Source organism: Barbus barbus (assembly GCF_936440315.1).
Source record: "Barbus barbus genome assembly, chromosome: 1".
NCBI lineage: Eukaryota > Metazoa > Chordata > Actinopteri > Cypriniformes > Cyprinidae > Barbus > Barbus barbus.
Genome location: NC_136729.1, coordinates 15,314,328 through 15,342,200, shown reverse-complemented (window position 1 = coordinate 15,342,200; position 27,873 = coordinate 15,314,328). Strand labels below are relative to the sequence as shown.

At 37.0% G+C, this 27,873-nt stretch overlaps 3 protein-coding genes across 3 annotated transcripts; 2 read left to right on the top strand and 1 right to left on the bottom strand.

The window, feature by feature from the left end:
- Positions 1–6: 6 nt before the first annotated feature.
- LOC306875002 (activated CDC42 kinase 1-like) lies at positions 7–10,035 on the bottom strand. Its single transcript, XM_079425354.1, has 14 exons — positions 9,789–10,035; positions 7,096–7,278; positions 6,854–6,924; positions 6,584–6,772; positions 6,354–6,506; positions 4,585–4,862; positions 4,288–4,414; positions 4,040–4,186; positions 3,489–3,583; positions 2,631–2,840; positions 2,454–2,518; positions 1,531–2,024; positions 674–769; positions 7–575 (listed from the first exon to the last, which is right to left on the bottom strand). The coding sequence occupies exons 2-14, from the start codon at positions 7,253–7,255 to the stop codon at positions 417–419; spliced, it is 2,244 nt and encodes a 747-aa protein (XP_079281480.1). The 5' UTR covers positions 7,256–7,278; positions 9,789–10,035; the 3' UTR covers positions 7–416.
- A 2,321-nt stretch (positions 10,036–12,356) lies between these two features.
- LOC306869100 (uncharacterized protein) lies at positions 12,357–18,085 on the top strand. The gene is made up of 11 exons (XM_079415709.1): positions 12,357–12,527; positions 13,082–13,819; positions 14,239–14,391; positions 14,708–14,819; positions 14,922–15,069; positions 15,169–15,216; positions 15,470–15,547; positions 15,944–16,081; positions 16,264–16,347; positions 16,463–16,513; positions 17,633–18,085. Exons 2-11 carry the CDS (start codon positions 13,120–13,122, stop codon positions 17,741–17,743), a joined length of 1,623 nt encoding a protein of 540 aa, XP_079271835.1. The 5' UTR covers positions 12,357–12,527; positions 13,082–13,119; the 3' UTR covers positions 17,744–18,085.
- A 1,207-nt stretch (positions 18,086–19,292) lies between these two features.
- Positions 19,293–26,034, top strand: LOC306875392 (eukaryotic initiation factor 4A-I). Its single transcript, XM_079425907.1, has 11 exons — positions 19,293–19,340; positions 20,731–20,779; positions 21,221–21,353; positions 21,643–21,782; positions 22,171–22,339; positions 22,504–22,613; positions 23,006–23,149; positions 23,453–23,590; positions 23,665–23,754; positions 24,027–24,106; positions 24,192–26,034. The coding sequence occupies exons 1-11, from the start codon at positions 19,318–19,320 to the stop codon at positions 24,334–24,336; spliced, it is 1,221 nt and encodes a 406-aa protein (XP_079282033.1). The 5' UTR covers positions 19,293–19,317; the 3' UTR covers positions 24,337–26,034.
- Positions 26,035–27,873: the final 1,839 nt, after the last annotated feature.

Sequence of the window (27,873 nt, the reverse complement as noted above, 5' to 3'; positions counted from 1 at the left end):
CAAACAAGTAAAAATTCATGATTTACTTCATTAAACAGATACAAATATTTACAACACTTTGTATTTACAAATTCATCATATACATTTACAGTTTTACTGAATTTCACACTTTAAAAATTTAAACAAACCTAATTTATATACAAAAACTGCAAACTAACAATAGTCACAATGGCAACTGGAATGTCATTCTGCATTTAATAAGAATGATTATGCTGCGTTTCCAAATAAATAACTGATATCACAAATGTATTAATTAAGCACATAATACTGAGTCACTATAGATAGTTTCACATTGGAGGTGGATGGAAACTTCAGGGTGAGAAAAATATTTTGACCTCTTGACAATTCATCGATATCACAAAAACATGAAATCCTCAATAATTATGAACCATCTTACGAGCTAACATTGTCTTGCATTAAATTCTTTCTCCTCTTCTAGCCAGTCCAGTTCTGTCTCTGCCTCTGTCTTGTCGGCTGATGGAACATCCTGCCAGCTGCAGGTTCCAGTTGTAGAGGGCAAGGATTTTTCGACATTCCTCACGAGAGCACCAAGTCATGCAATACAGCTGGTCTGTCTGATGATGTAAAGGAAACACAAATAATAAGTTCAAGTGATGTGATGCATTAATTGAAATGATTTACACTGAATAAACAAGGGTTAATTCTCTATTACCTTAAGCTGCTTCTCGGCCCGGACAAGATTCCATTCATTGTGATACAGAGCTTTCTGAACCTGCTCAGTGGTCACTCCATGTACCGCCTCCTGAACCTGATGACCAATCAGCATTTAACATATCAGCAACAGCATTAAAGAGGAACTGTATTATTTTTTTTTAAAGTCATAAAAAATAGAAAGTTTAAAAGAACAATGTATTAGAAATAAAAGTATTTTGTAACATTATAAATATCTTTTCAAGGGCTCTAATGATATACTGTGTCAATATGTAGCAATACAAAAATTCAACAATATGTATCATAGTGATATAATGAAAGTTTAGACAGATATAATTTAGCATCACATATGTTGATGGTGCATCAAGTATGGTAAACCAAGAAGTGTGACCAAACCAATATGTATGGTCACATATTTAAGCTTCCATAAAGAATAAATCATAAAAAAAAATACATCAAAAGTAAAATACATAATTTAATAATATGGAATATTTAAATGAAATTTTTAAATGTATGTAGTCAGGGATAGAGTGCAGGCATATGTGTCTAACATAATTCTGTATTTTTAGCTAAACAGAATCATGAATATTGGTATTCATTAGCGAATATTGCTATTCATTCCTTATGTAATACCAAATTGAATAATAGCATTTTAATTAACAGTACTTTTTAACTGTTTATCATAAGTCAATCTATTCAGTAATAAATTATAGTGAGTATGTGTTAAAGTATAGCAAGATCAGTATCATGTATCAAATCGAATTGTGAAATGGGTGTCAGTCTATTCTACTGTTTTAAGTACTGAAAACACTTTTACAAGACAAAGCAAAGTTGTTGGATCTAAGGAAATCTGCATACTTGCGCTATGACTGCTTTCTTGTCAACTTGTGGTGGATGCCTCTCCTTTGCCTTCTGCCGCTCTCTTTCTTTCTCTTTGTCTCTCTCCTTCTCTTTCTCAGGGCCATCATCTAACTGGGGGCTTGACATGGCCAGATGTGCCATCCTGGCAAGGTTGCTATTCGCTAAACAGTGCTGCTGTAGTTGGAACTGGAACTGTAGCTGTGAATGAGTTTGAGGGGCCCAGAACGCTGGGTTTACTGGTCTCCGATCCTGCATCATCACCTGGGGTTTGACGCATTTGAAGCCAGTGTTTGGTCGGCTGATACATTTGAAGCCGGGGGGGAGTGGCCGTGCAGGTGGGATGACAATAGCATCACTAAACCTGCTTGGATTTTGCATTAAATTTCTCTGTATGAGTCTGCGTGGGTCGGCTCTCTGAGCTGCATTCTCACCAGGACCTCGACCTTTGTCCTGTGGACCACCAAGGACAGACTCAAGACTCTTTGAGATGCCTGAAGATTGAGAGTAAGACACAGAACGTGACATTATTACATGGTCCTCCAGAAATCATCTAAAATGCTGATTTGGTGCTCAAGAAACATTTTTTATTATTATCATCATCATGTTGAAAACAGTTGTGCTACTTCAATTGTTTGTGGAAATCATGATTTTCATTAGGATTCAGGATTCTTTGATGAATAGAAAGTTCATTTGAAATAGAAATCTTCTGTAACAATGTAAAGTCTTCAGTCACTTTTGATCAATTTAATGCATCCCTTATAAATGAAAAATAATGTTTTTTAAAGTAATCCTGTTGACCTCTAACTTGAATGTTACTGTATGTGTATAAGACAATAACCTCTTTTATAGTAAATTCAGACCTTTAATAATACTCAAATGATAATGTATGAAGTTTGTTACAGCATATTTTAAGTTCTAACCTGCCATTTTCTTCAGATTGGAGCCTTCCTTCTCTCTTGCTAATGGAATCCTCCAACGTCTGGAGCTGAAAAGTACACAGAAAATAGCAAAAGTCACACAAGCAGTCTAATTAGAGTGACAACTGTTCAGTGAATTCAAAGCTTATAGTTTATAACTTAATTTAAAAAGTCACTCACTCATCTATTCGTTCTGGGTTGCCCCAACTGCGTGCTGGGTCCGTGTTTCCATGGCCAGTGTGCTGTAGACTGCCTTTAACATGGGAAGAGATCAGAGCAGAACCAGATGCAGGAACTGCTGCTGTGAGAGACGGGGCAGCCAATGAAGGAGAAAACCAGCCAACACTTAGAGTTCTCTGGTTTTGGCCCTTCCACTCACACATTTCCAGCCTACAGTAAAGCACAAGAGCATAAAAATACAGACATCAAAGGGCAGTCATTTTTATCGTTTCTGAAGATCACCACAAAGCCCTATTTAGCATCTGTACTTTTTACTTTACAAATAAATTTAGATGGATAATCTACAGCACCTTTCCATTTTTGACAACTTTTGGTCTGTGTGCTCTAAATTTGTGCTCCACAAAAATTCAGTCTATTGTTAATATATTCAGTCTGCTATGTTAATTATTTGCATTCTATAAAATGTCACTAAAGTTTAAAGTTAACTGGACAAAGTAATTTGTACCTAGTCAATCTGAATCTTTTCTTTTATTAGTGTGGTTTGCATGAGCATATGAAAAAATTGAGGTAGGTTGAGCTATGAATTGAATGCTACCAAGTCAAAGGGAGGGGAGGCAGGTTAATAATTACCCACAACCTTTATCAGAGTGAGAATCAGCAAAGATTTATTGGCATGACTGATAACAACTTTTAACAATGCCAAGGGTATAAGGTAAGGAAACTGACAATATAGAAAATTTATAAAAAAGTAAATGAAAATAAAGGAAGAAATAGAAGAAAGAAAAACTAAATTGAAATGAAAATTAAATGAACTTTTTTTATTCCTTTATCTTGATTGCCCTCAAACCCGTGTCTTACCCATGATCTATTACAGTCACTAGATCATTCGCCTGTAGAGAGAGTTTTCTGAGCTCTGTGAAGTCTTTCACTGCTCGAACCTCCATTGGCTGAGCCTGAAAATGACATTGAATAGATTGAAAAGAATATGAGAAAAAACAGATTCTGTGTGTATCATTCATTATTTATAGTACATGGACACAATTAACACACTGTGCTAAGACTGGAGGAAATGCTCCTGGATTTAGATACGTTTTTTGTAATATCTATAGCACAAGATGTACACTTGTACTATAGATATACGATTTTTTAATGCTTTTGAAAGAAGTGTCTTATGCTCTTATGCCTTTATTTTTTCAAAAAATACAGTAAAACAGCAATTGTTAATTATTATTACAATATAAAATAACGGTTTTGTATTTTAATATCTTTTAAAATGTAATGTATTCATGTAATGGCAAAGCTGAATTTTTAGCAGCCATTTCTCAAGTCTTCAGTGTAACCCCAAACTTTTAAAAGTGATTACAGTGAATATTAATGAGATTAATGAGAGGCAGAGCTTTAAAACTGACCTCTGCTACCATGGTGCTGAGCTGAGAGAAGGTCGGTCGGTCACCAGGACTGCAGGCCCAACATTTACGCATCACAGAATATAACTCCTGCGGACAGTCTGAAGGCCTATCCAACCGCTCACCTTCCCAATCGACACGATATAAGATCTATAAAAAACACAACATGTCACTTATAGCAGCTGCAGTTAATAAACAGGACACAGCATTTTTCCCAATTTTATTGCACCAAACCAACCAACCATATGTACCTCTCTGCCAGACAGCCCCAGCCAGGGCTCCTCACAGTAAGTGAACATTTCCCACAATGTGACACCAAACATCCAGACATCTGAAGCATGAGAGAAAGTACCCACACGCAAACTCTCAGGAGCACACCTATAGAAAGTAAGAAAAAGGATGGAATTACTATCCTCGACCTAGCAAGCAGGTAATATATTGACAACCTTTCTTCATTAAACTCATTCTTTTTAGAATTTCTGGTTTTCTGTAATTGTACTCAGAATTCAGAAATAGCTCTTTCTGTTTCTTCAAATCCAGCTTCTCACCATGCGAAGGGGATGGGTTTGTGTGCTGTCATGGTATAGTGGTCCCTGTCTAGATCCAAGACTTTCATCAGTCCAAAGTCTCCGATCTTCACTAGTTCTCTAGAAGCCAAGAGCACATTCCGGGCAGCAAGATCTCTGTGGATGAAGTGTCTGGACTCTAGGTACTCCATACCTGCAGCAATCTGTGTGCTGAAGAGCCAGAGTCTTGAAAGAGGATATTCTCCCTTTCGTAGACGCAGAGTGTCGTATAAAGAGCCAAGGGGAGCCAGCTCCGTTACCTGATAAAAAGAGTTTAATTATGTCATCTGTCTTCACATCACCAGCACTGCAACAACATTACCAATAACACTACTGTTCAAAAGTTTGGGGTCAGTAAGATGTTTTTTCTTGTTATGTTTCTTGTTAATATTCTTGCAATTTAGTTCAAGTTATTTTTTATGAAAAAAATATTTATTTAGTATTTATTTGAAACAGAAGTCTAATTTAACTTTTAATACATTGAATGCATCCCTGCTGAATAAAATTAATTTATTTCAAAACTTCCAATTATTGCAAATATATTGTATGAATTAAGGTCTTATACTTTAGACTAATATAAAATGTTATTTCTGTCATGACAACTCTCGGAGGGATTGGCATGGTAATGTACATGGCAATGTTAATGTATTTGGTCTTGGCAGAATAGATCTGCTAAGCTGCTGCTGCTGCAGCAGAGCAAGTACCGAGACTTGCTACACTCAAAAAAATTATTTTTGCTCTTTGTTCAATTTCGTTAAATAAAATGAGCTCATACAACATAACTCTTGGTAAAAATGGTCCCAACTTAATTGTATTAAATATATACAATGTAATTTTTAAATTGAGTCAACAAGAATATTTTTCGTTCGTCTTAACCGGACTGCCAGTATATCCACAACATGCTGCTGTGAGCATGTAAGAAATACTGCTGCTGCAAATATAACATACATGAAATAACCTCCTATAGCATACATAAATCAACCCGTAGCAGATCTTTACAGGTGGAGCTGGGGAAGGTGGAGGGTTTCCGAAGCACGCTGTGTACTGCTACAACAAGCACTAGTCATGTATTTGAATGTTGAGCAGAGAGCTCATTGGCTACCGATACAGGAGAGAACCAATCAGCTGTGCCATGTGATAATGATGTCATTAGGTCAGGTTGAGTTAGACCTATCAGACTGCACCATCTAGAGTTTCATGCCAGATCTCTGTATTTGTTTTGAACTTTCTGCAAGTTAAATTTGCAGTTTCTGCAAGTTACACTTGTTGGACAAGTGGCAAAAAGGTATTTTCTTTATAAGGGAATTAGTGAATCATTGAATAAATTGATTTGTTCAAAATGAATTATGATTTATTCTGGAATTAAACAAGTCTTTATGAGGGAGTCAGATTTGCTCAAATACACAGATTCATTGAGGAACATGCATCAGTTAATTCTGCTTTGTTTGAAAGTATTTTCGTTAGTGGTGCACAAGATTTCACAAGTAAGTAAAAGGGCAATATTGTGTCTAAAATACATGTTACTAAATATTAACTTCTTGTTTATTGAACTGGGTTATAAAAGCAGTTATATCACACTCACAATCATGTTTTTGGTCTAAATATCAGCAAAACTGATACTCCTTTAATGAATAATAAAACAAATATGAAAAGGGAATAATTCATCTATATTTATATACTGTACATAAAATTACCAAGAATCAATTATTAGTACAGAATATGATCTTGCTAAAAAAAAAAGTAAAAATTACCATTTTAAGAGGATGAGTAAGGACAACACCATACAGATGTATAATGTTGGGGTGGTCCAGAGACTGCATGGCCGAAACTTCCTGGAGGAATTCGGTCACCACATCTCTGTATCTGGATCCACCAGCCTTCAAGGTTTTCACTGCTACAAGCAACTTAAAATAGGGAAACGAAACTGTTAGTGTAGTAATTATTCCTATACACATACTTATATTTGGTGTAAAGCACTCACCACTCGTCCAGTCGGTGTTTGCCATTCTGCTTTTCTAACTACCCCAAAGGAACCTGAGCCTAACCTGTCCCCAAAGATCAGTTCCCTGTCCTGAATTAGACAGGGGAGTGCAAGCCCTGGTTCTGGCCCCTGGCCTGATCCAAAACCATTAAACTGCTCACTTCCCTCTGGGGTGCGACCATTGAAGGCCTAGTAGAAAATAGACAGTGATGATCATAGGTAAGCTAAGTGAATGAATAAAAAGAGGGGGTGTGTAAAGATGTTAAATACCTTAAACATCCGCGACCATAGTTGCATGTTTCTTTTGTAATGTCTGACAGCATACCATAATAGTCGCTGTCCTGTTAACAAAAAAAAAAACACCAGAAAACAGCAATAAATACAAAGACGTACTGATACACAAACCATATTAAAAGGCACTAAAAGATTATATTCACCACTGTAGGGCTTTAAGTACACAAAGAAAATCAACAAAATAACAATCTTCAAATAACAAACTTTGCAAGGCATACCTGGTTTACTAATGCCAATCTGTTCAAGATCTGCTTCTTTAACACAGTTCAGGTGCTCAATACGTGTCACATTGAGTCCATCTCGCATCCTGACGTAGAATCTCTCTAGCTGCACACTAGCAAGGAGCTGATACAGCCACTGAGTGCCATGATCCATCATTATTACACTGTCACACAGCAACTCTGAGAGACAAACAGAGCAATGAGATGAGATCAGAAAAGAAAGTACAATAAACCTAAACAATCTGAAACATTCATTATTTTCCCCCTATGGTCATTTTTTATTTTGATTCCAAAGAAAATCTCTGTACACCTAGAGTATTGTATATTTTCTTAATAGACACAACATGGCTGTTCCTTACAATTCGAGGCCTCACTGGGTTGCTATGGATGCCTGTTGGAAATTTGCTGAACGCCAATGAGAAATTGAACAAACAAGAGACCAGAGCTGTGTTGAGAAAGCCCTCTTAAAGTGCATGGCACTCAAAATACTTCCTTTTTTTTTATTTTATTTTTTACTTTATTCAGTTTAGATTTACAGGGAGAATGCACATAATTGTTTTTTAAATTGCCTGTTTAGATCATTTTATCTGTAGTTCAACTGCACATATTACCAACTGCATAAAAAATAATTATGTTTATTTTTTTACTAGAAGTAAAAATACAGAAACGAATATACATGCTAACAAACAGCCTAAAATCAAGGAAGCAGGGGAGTTGATAAACCAAACAAACCACTTTTTTCAGTGGCTGCCAGTGAGGAGAGAGGTATGTGGCCAATCACTTCAGGAATGTGTGTGTAAAAGAGAATGATTTACCAGCTCAGCATGATTAAACTCATCAAGCAATTATGCTACGAATGACCACTGAATATATATATATATATATATATATATATATATATATATATATATATATATATATATATAATACCTCTCTGAAGAATTCTAACTTGTTTGCATTGGCAAGGAAATCCCCTTTTAACAGTTTCATGCTGCATACACAAGTATGCAAAGCAAGTTTTGGTAAGTTATGTTCAAAACAGAATAGATTTTATGCCTGCCAAGCACTGTGTCATTGCCTTCACATGTCCGTGAACCTCCCAGTGTACAAAGAGACAACTAGAAACTCTCTGCATTCTTGTGTTTACAGAACCATGACAACATAAAGACCAACTCAGACACATGACCTTTTAGTTAATAATCAGCCAGTTTGGCCAGAGACCGCTCTAAAATTATGGGGGCTTGTCTGAGCAGGTAACCTGAGAGTATCAAAATAAGATTCTCCAAGACTACACACCCAAAGTCCACACCCCAAATGGCAAGAGAAAATGTATACTCTGTGTGAAACTCGAGGCTCTAAAGTTTAGTAGACAATGTGTGTTCTAAACCAGATCTTACATTTGTAATAACTACAGGATTACTCCACTGAGTTGTTAATCGGAGTTTGAGCAAATGTTTTAGTTTAGTCTAAAATATCTTCAGAAGATTACAGAGCAGGTCATTTTTAGTTCTAACAGGAGTAACACTTTATTCAAAGTGTCCTTGTTACACGTTACATGTACATACTATTATAATAACAATTAATTATGCATAATTACATGCAAGTAACACTAAGCCAAACCCTAATCCTAACCCTATAGTAAGTACATGTAGTTAATTAATATTAAATGTAAATGTACATAAATGTATATTTACACAGTATAAGGACACCTTAAAATAAAGTGTAACCCTAACAGGTTGGTAACAACTTTCAGGCTGGTTTTCCTCAAGCCGGCTTGTTTGATAGAGCTGTTCTTCTGTTAACATTTGATACAATTTTGAAAGTCTTAAAAGCAGAAAACAGTGTCCTTTTACAAAGAGTTATAAAGGATTGTACACCCAGTGTATAGAAACAAACGACAGCTTCTGTTTGTTTGTCATGTTTTGTCAAAAGGCTTGACTTTAATCCTCCATGTATAATTAATGTTAGAAATGTGTCAAACATATGCAGTTGACCTATGACCGGGTAGTTTGTCACATACAATATGCAGGTCAGTACTACAATTTCCTAATTAACGGCACAATATTAATTATTATATCACAGTTTTTTGAGAGATTTGTTAGTGTACAAGGCTGCCTGGCCACTTAATATTTAGAAAGAGTGGAAAATTATTTAATTGTCATTAATTTTTTCATAGCAGCAAATAACAGTATGGTACCTCATTATTAAATAAAACCCATTTTTTAATTAATAATTGCATTTCAACTATGAAAAATACTCTTACACTGAAACTACCCACAGATACTGACAGATAATACAGTAGGAAAAACTGTAAAAGTCTAGTCTATATATATATATATATATATATATATATATATATATATATATATATATGACAATATATACTGGAATATAGAGGAACTTTTTATATACACTGACACAAAGGAAAGCCTTTAATGAACTTTCTGAAAGCAAACTTACAGATACTATTGGTTTCACCTTATGTTATAAATCAGCCATGACAGCAGAGAAGGATGAGTTAAATACCTGGGCCCAGATGAGTGTTTAAAGCATAACACATTTTGACCAACTATCCCTTTTGTTTAGACTCTTATACACTTTGAATTAATATATTGCTTATTTCAAGATATAATTCACTTTCATTTGCAGAATAAGGATGCTACTTGCAGTAAACAAAAGCTTATACTTACAAATAAACGCTCGATTATTTTTTTTCCGCAGTCGAATCACTTTCTTCAGCAAGTAGTCAACTGAACTCCAGGTGTAAGATGTCCATTAAAAACCGTTCATTTTCTGTGAGTGTCACTGAAGCAGTTTATTATAATCCGCCGTGCTAGAATATAGAAGGTGGTTTAAATATTCCGTCTATCGTTAATCTGTAGGTCATGAGTAGTTTAGTGAATGCAGGTGTTTTATAGTCTGCGTATGACGTCTCTCTGACATTCCAAAGCATTCAGTCTTGAGTTCTTCCTCACCCCGCCTCCTCGCGTCCTCCGCCCTTAACACCAACATTTCCCCTCACCACCTGCTGGATTTATGCCCTTTATTACATCATACTGTTGTTTTTCCTCCCCAGTTTTGACAGTCATGTAGATTTTGATGTTTATTCTTTTTACCCCCTATTGTTTACCATGCTGGACTCAAGCTACTTTTTTCTTTTCAAAAAGTTACTACATCCCTATAGCCTACTTGAAAACCACATTATTATTTGTATTCCCCATCATAAACATAAAATATTAATGCCTTATTTTTATCATGTATAATCCAAACAATGTGTCAATTTGTATCTGCAACTGAATTTAAATTAAATTATCTAAGTGGACAATATCATGGTTTTCCTTTTTTTCTTCTTTTTTTATACATTTTACTTAATAAATTATTATATTTTAAATGTGGTGTGTGGAGAGATGTAGGTTAAAGGTAATATTCCAAAACAGCCATTTGTTTAGCTTTACAGGAAACATGGCCTTATTTTCTTGTTATTGGTTTCCAAAAAATCTTAAATACAGGATGTCAACAATTATTCAATGACAGATGACAATAAATGGGCGTGAAAGGAAGCTTATAAATATTGTGTTAGTACACTCAGTGTAAAGGAACCTCATGAATTACATAGCCCTGCATCATTAGAAGCACTTCAAAACAGAGACTATTTTCCCCAGTGCCCCTTTCAGTCATGACTTTCTGATCCTGTCTTTCCAGTTTGACTGGATATTTACAGACTTTCTTCTCACAAAGACACACACATATGCAAATGCTCACGTGAAATCATGTATTAGATAACCCTTAGTCAACCTAGAAAAAATACCTTTTGGGTAAAAATACTTTTATTAACAACTCACTTCCTGGTTCTCTACTTACGATACTGTACATTAAATAACAGTTGAAATACAATGGGTTGGCCATGCTAACTTTACCAGTAGAGTAGTGATGATTCTCTTTTATTGTTATGTTTTTGTGATCTACAAAATGTGCAAATATGACCCACTGGATTGCAAAAAAAACATGAATAACCTTATAATCTTTTAATGATAAAATTATACAAACACGTTACTAAGTACATCAGGGATTCATTTGATGAACAAAATATCTAAGATGTTTTAGTAACAGTATCCCCAGTTGGCTATTTGCATAAAAAAAAAAAAAAAAAAAAAAAAAAAAAGTCTCACCGAATTAAAAAATAAAATGTTTAGGTGATTGTAACCATATGAAAATTAAACAAGCTGCATTGTATGGGAACTTGCTTATTACGCACTATACATACCATCACCCAAATAAGTATTGTCTGTGAGCAGTCATTTTATTTGAAAATAAACCAAATACAAAAATAAGTAGAACTCTTTTTATACAGTAGTGAACCATACAAGTATAATAGGAGAACTGATGAGTTCTGAGAAATCCCATCAACTGTGAATACGTTTGAGTCAACTGTGTGCTGCAAATGAAACGCATCATCATATAGTCCAAACTAGTGCAATATTTTTTCTAGAGCAAAGTTCTTCCTTCCCATCATATTGTGACTCAGGCCTAGAAATATGCAGCCTGTAATTAACCCTATGCCTGGTTTCACAGACAGGGTTTAGACTAAGCTAGAATTAGGCCATAGTTCAATTAGGATTTTGAAGTACATTTCATAAACGTGCCTTAGAAAAACACATTACTGGTGTCCATCCTGAGACAATACAAAAGGCACTGATATATTTTAAGATCAGTCATTGCAAGTTTCTTTCAGTTGAAACAGCTCATACTTACATTTTAGTCTGGGACTAGGTTTAAGCCTTGTCTATGAAACCGGGGAATAGTGTCATATGTCAGACTTGAAGCTTGAAACAGATACTGACAGCACAGAAAAAGGTCAAAAACGAAATGGATAGTAGAGACAAGAGGACATAGCCTACAATTGAAATAAGACAGCCATTTCAACTACAGAAAATCACATTTTTAATCTACTATATATTGAACTAAATAATAGATACTTGATTTACAAAAAAAACGAAATTATTAATGGGTTTTATACATTTCCTAACATTATAACATATCATTTTTCTATTATTATTATTTTTTTTTTATCCCATCAATTCGCAGCTTAACCCCCTTTTACATTTACAGCTCATTCTTCTTTTGCTACTTTTGCTTCAAACGATTTGATCCAATATTAGTATGTTAATATTTGCAATGATCTTCGTTTGTGTGTTCATTTTAATGCTTTATTATTTTGTCAGTAGCGCCATTACGCGAGGCCAATGATGTCATAAGTTGCGCGCAGCGTTGCTGTTTATGCTTTCGTGCAAAGAGCGCGACTGTATTCATTGATTGAGGTGGAAATCCTCGTAATGCACAATTCAGTTTATTTGCAAATTCGTGGAAAATAAAGGCGAAGCTGCCGTGTGTGCTATTATCTTACACTGGTATAAAACTGCACGTAAAAGGTGAGTGATTTGCGAGACCGTGGGCAGCTTTTAGCTCGGCAGCTAATTAGCAAATTTCCACATGCCAGAAAACGAAAAATACTAAAGCAGCCGCGAATTATAACGCCACCGTTATTGCAAAACACACGAAACGTGTATTGTTTTTAGATGTGAAATGGATTTTGAAAGGCTTCGTGAATATGAAGCTGTATGAGAAATGTTAATTTAGTCGTTGATACTAGCGTTTTACAATTGCCCATGAATATATCTGCAAACTTCGTAAATCATGTTTATAAATTACTATTAAATTACTTTGCGATGCATATTGTCTAATAACGCTAATACCAGCTTTCTGTGTAAACTGTTCCGCTCCAATGTATTTGATGCTTTTAAATCAGAGTAAATAAAAGCAGTATTTAAAGTATATTATTTAAAATGTCAAAATAGATATAAGGTAGCTAACATGTGCTTCTCTTTGCCAATCACTGATATAACTGACAGATAGCAGGTCTTACATAACCTGCACCAGAAACATAATTCAGGGCACTGAAATTACCCTAATTCTCCTCTTGCAGGCGGCGAGCTGGCGCAGGTAGCAGGTTGCCAGTGGACTATGAGAGACCGCGGTGGAAGCCTGGCCCAGAACCGCTGGCAAGGGGAACTCTCCTTGACTGTGAGCCAGGAATCCAGCAGTGTTGGGGGCATGGGAGGAGGTCTAATGGATCCAAACTCCCCTACCAATGCCACCAGCCCTATTCACCTCAAACTGGGTCACAAGGAGCAAGTCTGGACTGGAGAGTACATAGAACCAGTAGAGGTTGATGAAGAAGCTGGATTTGACGAGGATGAAGAAGATATGGAAGAAGAAGAACAAGATGAGGTAGAGATCGATTCTGAATGTGATCCATGGGAGGAAAAAGATGAAGTGGAAGACTGGCAAATGCCATTTGAATCACAACCACAAGCCATGCTCGCTAATAATTATCGGCAGCAGGTGTCCTCAATTGAAGGGGAGGCCAAATTCCAAGCCAGAGACTTTCCTGAGCATCCCTTCCAGATTCGGCTTCATGGACTTAGACAGCAAAGGCTGAAGCGATGGCGAAGGCTACGGTCTAGTGTTAGATTACGCAACCGGCTTGTGCAGAATTGGAAAACGTGGAGACAGCGGGCCCAGTGGGTCAGCACCTTAGGGTATCGACGGGCAAGGAGGTGGCGCCAGTATAGCCTTCAGGCCAGCAAGAGACGGGAGGAGCAGGAATGTGACACCATGGGCTCATCACAAACAAGTTTGGAGACAAGTGGTGGAGAAACGGGTGAGATTTTTAATTTTCTTGTTAAAAAGAAACGCTTTCAATCTGGGGAATGGGGGCCACAATGGAAAATACTAAGAGAAAAAGTGTAAAAGATGCTATATATATATATATATATATATATATATATATATATATATATATATATATATATATATATATATATATATATATATATATATATATATATATATTAAACTAGATTTTTTTATTTAAATTAATGATTGATTGTTTGTTTGTTTAAAATAATATAAATTATATTTTAAATACATCAGTACTGTAGTGAGTATAAATAAAAAGGTAATAATCTAACAGAAATTAATTTCTGTGTCCCTTGCACGCAGTTGAAAACCACTGATTTTTTAAAGTAAATGTAATGCAATTTTGAATAATTCTATTACATGTTTGTTCTCTCTCCACAGAAATGTTTTTCTCTGATTTCAATGGTTATCATGGGGATTCTCAGTCAAGTTCAACAGTCAGTGGGGGTCGGGAATATCTTTCTATGCCCCTGAAGCCCACCACTCAGAGGATGGAGATGACCCTTACAGAGGAGCACAGGTCTTATGTCCAAGGTAGTACTCTTGTTCTCTAAAAGCAGCAGAAACATTCATCCTATCTTATTATCTCTTGGGTTATGATATGGAAGTATGTCCAGTGATAATATAGATCTTTAGATCTCGCCAAGATTGCAGTCTAAATTGGATGTTATACTTAAACTATCTTTAAATTATATGAATATTTTTTAGAGCTTTTTTTATTTCCAAGTCACCCAGACTGCCTGTTTAAGTAGACAAATTAATTTTCTCACATAATTTGGTGTTTAAATGGATGACATGCTCTAAACTCTGTGGTTTTTGTACCTCATGCATGCAAATGTTTATTTCTCAGGTCTTCTTGATGAGTACCTTCAAAAGTATGGAAGTCTAATTCCTGTACATTCAGATGACATTGTTGAGGAACTGAAGGGCATCTTCAATGAGGAATTCTCTCAGCCCCACAGGTCTCACACATGCACATCCTCAAATGCAAATATATATGTCTTTGTGCATACATGCATACATCTTTGGAAGGTACTAAAGTTTTTGTTTTCCTGTGCCCACAGTAAAGTCATGGTACAACATTTAATTCAGTCCTACCAGAGATCACCAGGGACTGCCATGGTGAAAGGGTTTCGTGTGAATTACAAGCGCCATGTTCTGACAATGGATGATCTCAGCACCCTCTATGGACAGAATTGGCTCAATGACCAGGTGAGATTTGAGTTATAAATGCACAGCACTGTTTTTCATAATTCTGCTTTTTTCTGTCCTACTTAATGCACACATTGTTCTTTGATCTGATTTCTTAAGGTCATGAACATGTATGGTGACCTTGTGATGGATTCAGTGCCTGAAAAGGTGATTATTTTTAGGTTTTTCTAATTTCTCCTATGTAATTCTCCTATTCTGTCATATTAGTTAACCTGCTCCTAGTTCAATCTTAGTAACAAAGGTTGTGAAATACAAATGTGTCCTGCTATGTTCAGTAATCAAAGTATATAAGAAGTGAATATTTTTAGTAGTTCAGTTTTATCGTTGTTGTTGATTTGCAGGGATAATTAATTTGAATTTAGTTGTTTAGTGCTTTATCTAATGTCATCTCCATTTTCAGGTGCACTTTTTTAACAGTTTCTTTTATGACAAGTTGAGGACCAAAGGCTATGATGGAGTGAAACGGTGGACAAAGAATGTAAGAAAACTGCAAACCTCTTATTTGATTTGATGTATACTACTGCTTAAGAGGTGTCATTTAATATATTTTAAAACGTAACTTGTTGACTTGAGGGCAAAGCTGCTTAATATTTTTGTGGAAATTGTAATTTTTTAGGATTCATGATTCTTTGATGAATAGAAGGTTCATAAGAACAGCATTTATTTGCAATATATTATAAATGTATTTCTTTTACTTTTGATCAATTACTGACCCCATACTTTTGAAGTGTATCATCTTATTATGTGCATTACATAATCATGGTCTATCTAATGATACATTTATTTGGGTCCATTCTTAGTGATAATCCTTAAAGCAAATCAGCAGAACTTTTCTTGATATGCTTTTATTTATACAAGTACAAACATGTTTCAGGTGGACATCTTCCAGATGGATCTGTTGTTGATTCCCATTCATTTAGAAGTGCACTGGTCACTGATCTCGGTTGATATTAAACAGCGCTCCATCACGTACTTCGATTCTCAGCGAACCCTTAATCGCCGTTGCCCCAAGGTAAAAGCCCTACAAAAAATATTGTTTTCTGTACAGTCAAAATCTTCTTCACAAGCTATGAAATTTCTTTGTGTGAAATTGTGTGTAATGTCTAAAACATTATGATAAATAATACATTCTTAACCTTTGTTTTTATGTTTGTAATTTATCTCAGCTAAGTGACTTTTTTTTTTTCTCCACAGCATATTTTTAAATACCTACAGGCAGAAGCCATGATAAAAGAGAAGAGAGATTTTCTCACAGGGTGGAAAGGCTTTTTTAAAATGGTGAGGCCAGTCATTGCAGTGACTTTTACCATAAATTACTACTTGACCTTTTTGTAATGTCTAATGCTGTTCAGTTGTTTAAATGACAATAGAGCCTCTCTTTTTTTTGTTACAGAATGTTGGCAGACAGAATAATGACAGTGACTGTGGTGCATTTGTCCTGCAGGTATGTATATACACCATCTTCATTCTGAAGTTTTAGGAGTGGTTGATAAGATTCAGATTAACTGACACAGTATTGCACATTTGTAGCTGTTTATCCAGAGGAGAAACCATTAAAGGGTTAATTCACCCAAAAATGAAAATTAGCCTGTGTTTTAGCATCCTAGGTGTATATGACTTTCTTCTTTCAGATAAATCCAATCGGAGTTATATAAAAAGTTGTCCTGGCACTTCTAAGCTCTATCATTGCAGTGGGTGGGTGTTTCTGTTTAACAGTCCAAAACCCGTTAAATAAAGCGCATGCATCCATAATAAAACATGCCTCACATGGCCCCGGGGTGTGAATAAAGGCCTCCTGTAGCGAATTCATGCATTTTTGTAAGAAAAATATCCATATTTCAAACGTAATAAATACTTTTCTCTCACTTCTGATATCTGTCATACGCAGAAGTCATTTCGGGGGATGACGTAGGACGTATTTGCACGTGTGCGTCTGAGATATGCTTGTCTCGCAAGTTTGTTAACGGGAGTAAAGGAAGCAAAGCGTCCTTATTTTAGCAAAGTAAATCCAGTCTCCTCTTTCTTTGCTCCATTTTTCTTTACAAACCTCTGTTTGTACTTCTAATTCATGACCGGCATTTTTTGTTTTGTTCTCTCTCTGCATTTGTCACTAATCACGCAATGCTGACATCCTACGTCATCCGCCTGCACGGCTTTCGCGTACCACAGTCAGCGGAAGTGAGAAAAAAGTATTTATTACGTTTAAAATATGGATGTTTTTCTTAAAAAAACGCATGGATTCGCTACAGGAGGCCTTTTATTCACCCCCCGGAGCTGTGTGAGGCACGTTTTATTATGGATGTGCGTGCTTTATTTGACGTGTTTTGGACTGTTGAACAGAAACACCCGCCCAACTGTAATGATAGAGCTTAGTATAATTTTTAGTATTGCATTGGATTGGATTCGTCTGAAAGAAGAAATTATTGGGTGAACTAACCCTTTAAGCTCTATTAAAAACCACAAGAAATGTGTCAGAACATATGTTGTTTGAGATGTCTTTTCCTCAGTTACACACACAAGATTTACCTCTTATTTCTCTTTATTTTCTCCACCTCCATTTTAGTATTGCAAGTGTCTCGCTTTGGGTCAGTCCTTCATCTTCAGTCAACAGGACATGCCCAAGCTGAGGAGACTTATGTACAAAGAACTTTGTCATTGCAAGCTCTCACTGTGATATTTGTGTAAAGACTGCACAGCCAGAGGAGAAAAGGATACATTTGTCCAAAAAGCCTGAGAGACTTCACACTGAGGATATTTCATCCTCACTCACTTTTGTTTTCATTTTGTATAACCTTTTCGTTTTTTTTCGTACTGGAGTCCAACATCTTGATTGAGAGATCTGAGGTGATTAACGCCTGTCTTGTCCTTGTGACATACTGCCTAACTAGAACACTGTTTTTGGCTTTTTTTCTGTGTATAAAGATGTTGCAAAACTCCTGAAATGTTGGCATGAGAGTAACTGCTCTAATGCAAGTGACACATCATGTCTGCAGTTTTGTTCTTAATAAATCGTCTTAAGAAAATAATGATTTGTGTACTCATCAGAACACTTAAATTATTATTTTGTTAGTCACAGTGCAATTAATGATGACATGAAATGGGCGGGATTTATTATGAAAGGTTACGGAATTAACATGTCCGTGAGGTATTTTCCAGTTATGCTTTGTTCACATTTATTCAAACTGGAAATAATACCAGTAAGCTGGTTTTTCCTCAAAGCATATTTATATGGACTGTTAAGTGACCCACTAGTAAACACCAGCTGTGAATCATAAATGACTCACTTGCAACATTTATGTACAGGAAAACACCTCTTGGGCAATAAGGGAAGGGTTATCTCTGATTGTATTTTCTGGAAGTGAACACATTAGTATTTGACAGAGTAACTTGGGGAAGTGGCCTAATGGTTAGAGAGTCGGACTCTAGAGAGTTCGAGCCCCCGGCCGGCAGGGATTGTAGGTGGGGGGAGTGAATGTCCAGCGCTCTCTCCACCCTCAATACCACGACTGAGGTGCCCTTGAGCAAGGCACCGAACCCCCAACTGCTCCCCGGGCTCCGTGTGTGTGTGTGTGTGCGCGCGCATTTGTTCACTGTGTGAACAAATTGTTTGCTGTGTGTGTACACTTGGATGGGTTAAACGCAGAGCACCAATTTCGAGTATGGGTCACCATACTTGACAATACGTCACAACTTTTTTTTTAACTTTAACAGTTTTTTTTATTATTATTCAAATACTGTTAGCAACAGTTCAAAGACATGAAAAATTGAGGGGGCAAACGGAAACACAAAATGATGTAAAAAAAAAAAAAAAAAAATAGAATAAAGACACATAAACAATGAAAGTACCTTTATAGCCAAATAAAATCCCATTATCAAATTAGTTCTATCTCGTTACTTAAATCACACACATTTTTTAAATATGAATTATGAATATTTCATGGCTGAAAAAATGTTTTTTACTTTGTAAATTAGTTATGAATGAAGTTATTTTACTAATTAAAAGGTAAATTCTGGAAAAAAAAAAAAAGAAAAGGCAAATTTGTGGTTTCACTTGGAGCTACGATTTTTCGTGACGTCTTCAAGCAGGCCCTTATATAGGGCGGTATAAATCGTTTCTGGACCAATGGGAAGTCACGCTGGGCGGGAGTATAATCTGACTGATCGGGACGATGTCCAATCAATGAGCTTTGGTTGTCGTCACGGTTTAAGTATTTGCGCGTTTCCGCCAGTCTCCAGTCCTTTGTAATAATGTCGTCTGAACATGAAGATAGGTAAGAAAACGTTCGAGGATTTTTTTTTCCCCTGTTTGTGTTAATGGTGCTCGTTTACTTGAAATGTTCAGTCAGTATCACTGATTTCACGTGATTTGTTTGAGATTATTGAATATTTGTCTTTCATATGCGATTGGAAAGCTAGCATTATCAGCCGGTTTGGCACGTTCGTTCTCTCTCGGTTCCCGCCTCGTTAAAATGTTTCAGAAAAGCGTGTTTTCACCAGGTACCAGTCGTTTTATTTTTGTTATAGTCGTGAAGTTTGTTAAAGTCTTTTAAAAGGCTTTTTTGACGTCTTTTCAATGTTCCGTTAGAAACCGGCTCTTGTGACGCAACGTGTCTCACGCGCTCGTTCAGTTCCTCGTGTGACCGGCGCGTCCGTGCGGCACATGGTCGCTCCCTTCTCCCGTTTTAAACCGAATACCTACATTAAGATTTATTGCAATGTACTTTACATTAAAATTAAGTGTCTGGTGCCATGTGATATTAAACCTGTGCTTCGTTTGAAGATGTAGGCCTAAAAATTAGGCAATATGTAGGGCACATGGCCTATCTTGGGCGAGACAATGGGGTGGTCTGGTAGTGTAGGCCCAAGGCCTATCCTCATAGGCCTCTTATCATTTATATAAATAATAGACAAACAGTTGTTTTTTTTTTTAAAGAAAAAGGGAAACTGTGCCGTCGGGGAAAATATTAAAGTTACTATTATAACGTACTTTGTCTAGAAATAAATGGCGTCGTATATGCGTATAACAACTTTACTGAATTGACGTACAAGCAAATTTTATATCGCAATTTATAAGGACCTCCATTTAAATGATCGATTATTGTTACCGACGCAATAATGTGGTTTGGTGGAGCCACGTTGGTAATGGCGCTGAGCGAAAATGGCTGCCTCTTGGTCATTTTACGAGGTTACGATGGCAGTGTCTTAAAAACGAACGCTGTGTTGTAAGTATTGTAAACGATTAAAATGAAAATAGTAATCGAAACCGGTGTGATCCCCCCCCACACCCCTGTGCAACCTAAAAGAAAATGCTGGACAGAATGACGGCCTCAGTCACCGTTTTCCATAAAATGAAAGTGAACGGTGACTGAGGCTGCCATTCCCCTTTTGTGTTCCATAGACAAAGTCGTGTGTTTGAGTAAGTTTTAGTTTTTGCCTTTTTTAAAGAAGGACTTACATGCATTACATGTATGGGATGTCTGACTGTACACTATAAGGGACTGGTTAACTCAAATATTGGTTTAGAATTCACTCAATCTGTTTAGTTTTACGTTTGAGAGCATGTGCCCCTTGGAGGTGGTTTTTTTGGGGGGGGGGGCTCACGACTGAATGTGAAATGAATTTTGCGTAAAAGCTATACTAATTACAACCCCCTCATTTCAGATCCAGAGACAATGGCCCTGAGGGGATGGAGCCAGATGGAGTCATTGAGGTTGGTGACTCTTAAACATTTCACCTACAGTTTTATAAGCATATTGTTTCCTACTTTATATTATAAACCAGTAAGAACTGATTCAAGTTTTTTGTTGCAACTTGTACAGTTTGTCTTTTCCGTTGAGGAAAGTGTAGCAGACTATTCCAAAAAATCACACACAAAAAAAGTGTGGCAAACACTTCAGTTTTATAAGCATGCCCCTATCATTGGCAAGGCTGTGTTCTGTCAATGGCACAAAGTCTTATATCTGTTAGGGGCAGAGCAAATCAGGGCCATATTCATCCCAGTCAGCTCAAGATAGTGAGAAAAGACTGTTTCATGGTATGGGCACAGATACTTGTCAACACTTTAGTATTGCCCTCCTCTCTCTCTATAGATAGTGTTTAACGCTTTTTTTTTCTTTTTTCTTTTTTTTTTTTTTTTTTTTTTTTTTTACAGAGCAACTGGAAGGAGATTGTTGATAGTTTTGATGATATGAACCTGCGAGAGGCTCTTCTCAGAGGAATCTATGCTTATGGTTTTGAGAAACCTTCCGCCATTCAGCAGAGGGCAATTCTCCCTTGTATCAAGGGTATGTAAAACTTATTTGGTCTGGCTGCGTTTTATTCACTTAATACTGTAATATAAGAAGTTTATTCACACCCTTAGTCACCGCCTTGCCCAATTAATGTTGGTGACACTGACCTATATCTAGTAAGGGCAAATGAAATAAAACCCATATTCATCCCAGTCAACTCAGTGCAGTGAGGCATAGGCTGTTTCATGGTATGGGCACAAGCTGCTTTGGTACTTAACATGTAACGGTGAAACACCATGTGATTGAATGGGCATTTATTAATATTCAGCTTTTTTGTCTGTAGGGTATGATGTCATCGCACAGGCCCAGTCTGGCACAGGAAAGACCGCCACCTTTGCTATCTCCATCCTGCAGCATGTTGATGTGGATCTGAAGGCTACACAAGCTATGGTGCTTGCTCCTACCAGAGAGCTCGCCCAACAGGTAAGAACCGTTACTCATTCAGTTTTGTTATAGCACTCTGTTATACAGTTTCTGTCTTTTCCTTTGAGGAAAGGGTAGCAGACTATTCCAAAAAAAAAAAAGAAAGCATGGCAAACACTTCAGTTTTATAAGCATGCCCCTATCATTAAGCAAGGCTGTGTCTGTCAATTGCACAGTCTTATATCTGTTAGGGGCAGAGAAAATAAAGGCCATATTCATCCCAGTCAACTCAACATAGTGAGAAAAGACTGTTTCATGGTATGGGCACAGATACTTTTCAGAAATCTCTTAAGATGCTTTGTCATTTTGCAGGTGGTTTTTCAGATCCAGTTAAAGTTATATAAATTTGATCTTTTAGCTATTCCTAAAATGTCTTTGTTTTCCTCAGATTCAGAAGGTGGTGCTGGCTCTTGGAGACTACATGGGGGCAAGCTGCCATGCATGCATTGGTGGCACCAATGTCCGTAATGACGTTCAGAAGCTCCAGGCTGATGTGCCCCACATAGTGGTTGGAACCCCTGGCCGTGTGTTTGACATGCTCAACCGCAGATATCTTTGTAAGTGCGGATGACAATCACTTGTTTCAGTGGACTATCTTATTTGAGACTTGTACTAGAATTCTCAACTACCTGTTCTTTTGTTGTTACTTAGACTATAAGTTTAATAACCTTCTGCATGCCAATGGCCTGGAAATGACTCTTTGTTTTATTTTCTTTTTCAGCTCCCAAATATATAAAGATGTTTGCTCTGGATGAGGCAGATGAAATGTTAAGCCGTGGTTTCAAAGATCAGATCTATGAGATCTTTCAGAAGTTGGCCACAGATACTCAGGTAAACTTTTTTTTTTTTTTTTTTTTTTTCTCCCATATTCTTTGTGCCCACACCAAAGTTACTCTCCTACCAGCTTTGTGTGCTGTGATAGGAATCATAAACTTTGGTAGAGTAATGTAACTGCTCTCCACTTTGATTGGGCTCATAGGTCCCTCTTCATGACTACTAAGCAGCTTACATTTTATATCCTAAATAGTTTTATTTGCTGTATATTTAACTTCAAAATGGCTGAAGGTGGTAAATCATCTTTGTCTTGGTCAAATTTACTCCAATCAGCTAAGATGATCACAATGACTGTAAATTTACCTTTTCATGTTATAGGCGTCTTAGGGTTGTTAGTGTTGACTCATTTTGTAAGCTATAACTTATGCATGGATTTTATCTTTTCCCAGGTGATTCTTTTGTCTGCCACCATGCCTCAGGAGGTGCTGGAGGTGACCACAAAATTCATGAGAGATCCGATTCGTATCCTTGTTAAGAAGGAAGAGCTGACCCTTGAGGGTATCCGGCAGTTCTACATCAATGTTGAGAAAGAGGTGAGTAGAGAATTTAGGGTTGAGAGAGGAATATTTGTATCTCAGTTGTCAATTGTTGTTGTGCAAAGTTGCAGTCATTTGTTATAAAAGTTGTAATGCTGTTTTGTGATGATCCCCATGCGTGTCAACTGATCCCAGAGTTCCTGCAGTGCTCTGTGTCTGATAAGCGTTTTGCTTGGCTGTGCATTTGAGCCTGTAGGACTTTGGGAACATGATCTTAACTTTAGTCTGAAAACAGCACCCCCTAGTGGGAGTTTAGTTTTTTTTTTTTTTTTTTGCTTTGCTAAGATCTCTGTCTTTCAGGAGTGGAAGTTGGACACATTGTGTGATCTTTACGAAACCCTGACCATCACACAGGCTGTAATTTTCATCAACACCCGTCGAAAGGTGGACTGGTTGACTGAGAAAATGCATGCGAGGGACTTCACTGTTTCTGCACTGGTGAGTGACCGTCACATGAGTCGCATGATTAATTATACATGTACATGTTTTATGAACTTTATTCACTGTCTTAGCACGGTGACATGGAGCAGAAAGAGAGGGACGTCATCATGAAAGAGTTCCGCTCTGGCTCCAGCCGAGTCCTCATCACTACTGACCTGCTGGTAAGCTACTTCTCACCTTCACTCACAGTTCTGAGATATCACACCAAGGATACCTCTTCCACCAGCATTCAGTGCTGTGATGGGTATCAAGTTCTTTGGGAGACTAATCTAACTGCTATCCACAGTGCCTGGGCTGCCAAGTCCCTTAACACAACTATAGAGCAGTTGACATTCACGCGCAAAATCTAAGCTTTTAAATATCTCTAGATTGTTAGTTGACTGCACTTGTTCTTGAATCTGTAAGTGGACTAAAGTGTTTGAAATGCTTTCAGGCAAGAGGCATTGATGTGCAGCAGGTTTCCCTGGTTATCAACTATGACCTTCCTACCAACAGGGAAAACTATATCCACCGGTAAGTCAACAAAGCTCTTTCTGTGCTTTTTGTCTGATTTGTGTAATTCTGGCTGTTGTTTAATAACAGTGCTTTATTTGTATAGAATTGGACGTGGTGGCCGTTTTGGCAGAAAGGGTGTCGCTATCAACATGATCACTGAAGATGACAAACGTACACTCCGAGACATTGAGACCTTCTACAATACAACTGTGGAGGAAATGCCCATGAACGTTGCTGATCTTATCTAAGACGCCAGCCTTTTTTTTTTTTTCTTTTTTTTTTTCTTTTTTCTCTCTCTCCCCTTCCCTCTTTAGTCTCATTCCAACCCACATCCCTTTTCACACAACCCCCTCACAAATCAAGTACTGTTAATTCTGAGGGTGCGCTTTTTCATAAATCCAGTGTGTCTGCCACATCACTTCATTATTTAGAATGAATACTCAATATTCCTAAGGCTCATTTAATCTTGCCCTTTGAGTAGTGCCATCTACGGGTCAAGAGGAGGCATTGCAGGGCTTATTTGCATGTATAGTGTTAATGCACTGATTGGCATATGGATTGAAGACATGCCTTGCTTTTCTTGATAGTGTTGGTTTCACCATTTTTGAGATGTGACTGTTTACATTGGATTTTTTTTTTTTTTTTTTTGTAACACAGGCAAAGGATGTAAAATACAGAATGATTCATGTGTTTTATATGGGGGACTTGGACTCTTATTCCAAATCTTCATCACTGCTATCTTCCTTTTTACAGAAGCATCTAAGTGCTGTAAGTTCTGCTTGAGGGGGGAAAAAAAGATGCTTCAGTCCAAAAGGAAGCTGGATTGGGAGAGCAAACCAGATTGTAAAGTTGCAAAATGTGGTCAAGTCATTTTCTCCTGGTCCAATTGTTGTTACATCTCTTGTGTTGTCCTGTGTGCGTTGTCGTAGCATTTTATTTTTTTTGTAAATAGGCTTTACTCTGGCGGGATGGGTGGCTGAAGGCATTAGAAATGAATTTGGCATGATTGGTATGGGTGGTTAACAACCCACCATTGTATTGCCTCAGATTTTTCTGCATCAAAGTCCTATTGAGGAGTGTTGCTCCTACAACCTACCTCACCAAACTGTGTTGGATGGGTCTAAATATGTAAAGGACCAAACTGCAGTAGTAGAGTATATAGAGATCATTGTCTTCGTATTGTTAAAATCTTTTGGGTGGGTTTGGATGTGGGGTTTACATTGGTCAGTGCTATTTTTTTAAACAAATTTATTACAAATGTGATAATTATTAACCTTTTTGAGACAGAAGCCATGTATTAAATCTTTTCTACATTGGACTCTGTATAGTATTTATTTTAATGGTCTGAAATAAAGGTATTTCCCGTTTTTAACATGCTAAGCTGACTTTTACTCGTTCATTGGATTTAACTTGCAGCAAGACTGTGGTTTCATCTTGCAATACGAGTATGTGATCTCAAAGCATGTCATGGTTGAATTTTTTTTTTTTTTTCAAGCTCAGTGTTAAATTTTTTTTTTTTTTTTTTTTTTTTTTTTTTTTCATTTTTGTTCCTTTATCAACATTTCAAGCACTGTCTTTCATCATTCAAATGGTGTTTGATCAGATGTTGGGTTAGATGGTAGATATGAATGTTCAGTAACGGCTGAACAAGTCTTATCTGTTAAGGATGAAGGGAATTACAATTGCGCAACTTGCTCACTGGTGGATCCTCTGCAGTGAATAGCCTCCGAATGAGAGTCCAAACAGCTGATTTAAAAACATCACTGATAATCTACTGTCTTGTGAAGTGAAATGTGTTGAAGAAACTAAGATTGAATAAATGTTCAGCAAATCTTCATATTGGGGTCAGCAATACCTTTTACATAGTTTTAACGTAAACTTGTGATGCATGTTTGTCAGTCATAAAACTGTAAGATTTGCCATAGTATTAATAAACTGAATGTTTCAAATACATAACCAGGTTTATATATCAATAAATCCAATTACATTTTATTAACTTATCGAGTCTTGCTTGCTCCGCAGCCAGCCATATTTTAACAGTAATTAAATTCGATTTTCACAAAGATTTATGGTGATGGCTAAGGAAATTGTATAAATATATTTGAAAATATAATTATATAAATACATTCAAACATATGCAAATACTTGATGAACTATGGCATAATTGATTGTTCTGGTGTGTGTAGTTTCAAAGATAAAAAGTTTAGTTTTGTTTGGCATACCTGAATGACACTTGGAAAACAGTGCCATCTGATCACAAGAAGTAACAAAATGACCACCTTGTGTTATGTTATATTAGCAGAAGTATTTGCACTTTATTCAGTAAGTAAATGCTATGATATTATATAATTATGCTAAATCCGGTGTCCGTTTTACTATGAAGAGCTCCTGAGAGAAGCACCTCTCAAACCAAGAGCCGAAAGATGGCCAGTTCTGAGCGCGTCCACAGGAGGGCAGATCTGTACACCATCTGCCTCCACAGGAGAGAAAGCAGTTTTCAGCTGTGCCACAAACTCAGGACGCATACCAATCAGACTGGACCTGTCATTCCAGCACATGAGGATGTATTAGGATATGCTCTATTCACACATATGCGAGCCAATAGTTATCCAACTCTCATAAGGCCTGTGTCATTACAATTCCACGGCTGCAACTTTTGATCACTTCAGCGAGATTGCTCCACCAACATCCCCTAACATAATGCGTGGGCCCTCATTCACCTGTCCATCACGCAAACACTATGTTAATTCCCGCATCGTGTACCCCTGTCCCACGTCCCCTTCATTCAATTCATTGTACCAATCCCCTCTCTTTCCTGCCCTTTTATACCCAGTCTTCTTTTCCGACATTCTTACCCCTATCACAGCCCTCCGTCGGAGACATAGCAACCTCTCTGAGGGCTATACACCTTATAAGAAATGTTTTTATTATGTGTGCTCAGTGTAGGTGGGCCACCGAACACTTTCACTGTCTGCATGGTAACCCCCCCGCCACTTCCCCCTCTCCTCCTGCTGGGCACATGATTGTGGGCTCAGGGATTATGCGAGCAGGAGGCGCGTAAAGGGCCTGCCAGGGTCTTTCTGTGCAGTGACGGATGGCTAGGAGACTGAAGCCTCCATTTACATAAGAAGGGAGAGAATAGAGGCCCCATTCACTCGGTCTGTCAGGGAGGACTCAGGGACAAACTGCACTCTCTCCAAGTTGCCCTCTTCCCCTCTCAGTCTCTCTTTTCTTCTTTATCTTTGCCATTCTCCCTTCTCCTCAAGCTTTTCCTCATCCGTCCTCCTTTCTTCAGGCCATTGTAATTTATTGTGAACTCAGTCTCTTCATTTTTAGGCCACTTAATTTTTTGTTCTTTTACTCTGTTTCCTAATTCAAATCAAAATGCCATATTTGCCGCAGTGAATTACATAGCGTTTAGATTTTCATTGTTCACAGATTAAAACAACTCAAAAAAGGTATTAACACACTATAATATGAACTTAAAAGGATATTTTGAATGTTTGAGTCGAAACATTGTTAAAACAACAAAAGCTATAAAAACCATATCAATAGAATGTCATTAAAATATTATCTCTGTAAATATATTATTATTTGCAAGTATGAAAATATTAACAATTCATATTTTGTTATTGCAAGGGGTGATAATTAAATGTACTTTACTATTCCCAAAAAAAAAAAATATATATATCAGTTCCTGTCAAATCAAGAAAGTGTTAAAATCTTTAATCAGGATCCTCATTTGTTTCTAATGAAATTACTTTCTTATTCTAATGAACTAAACG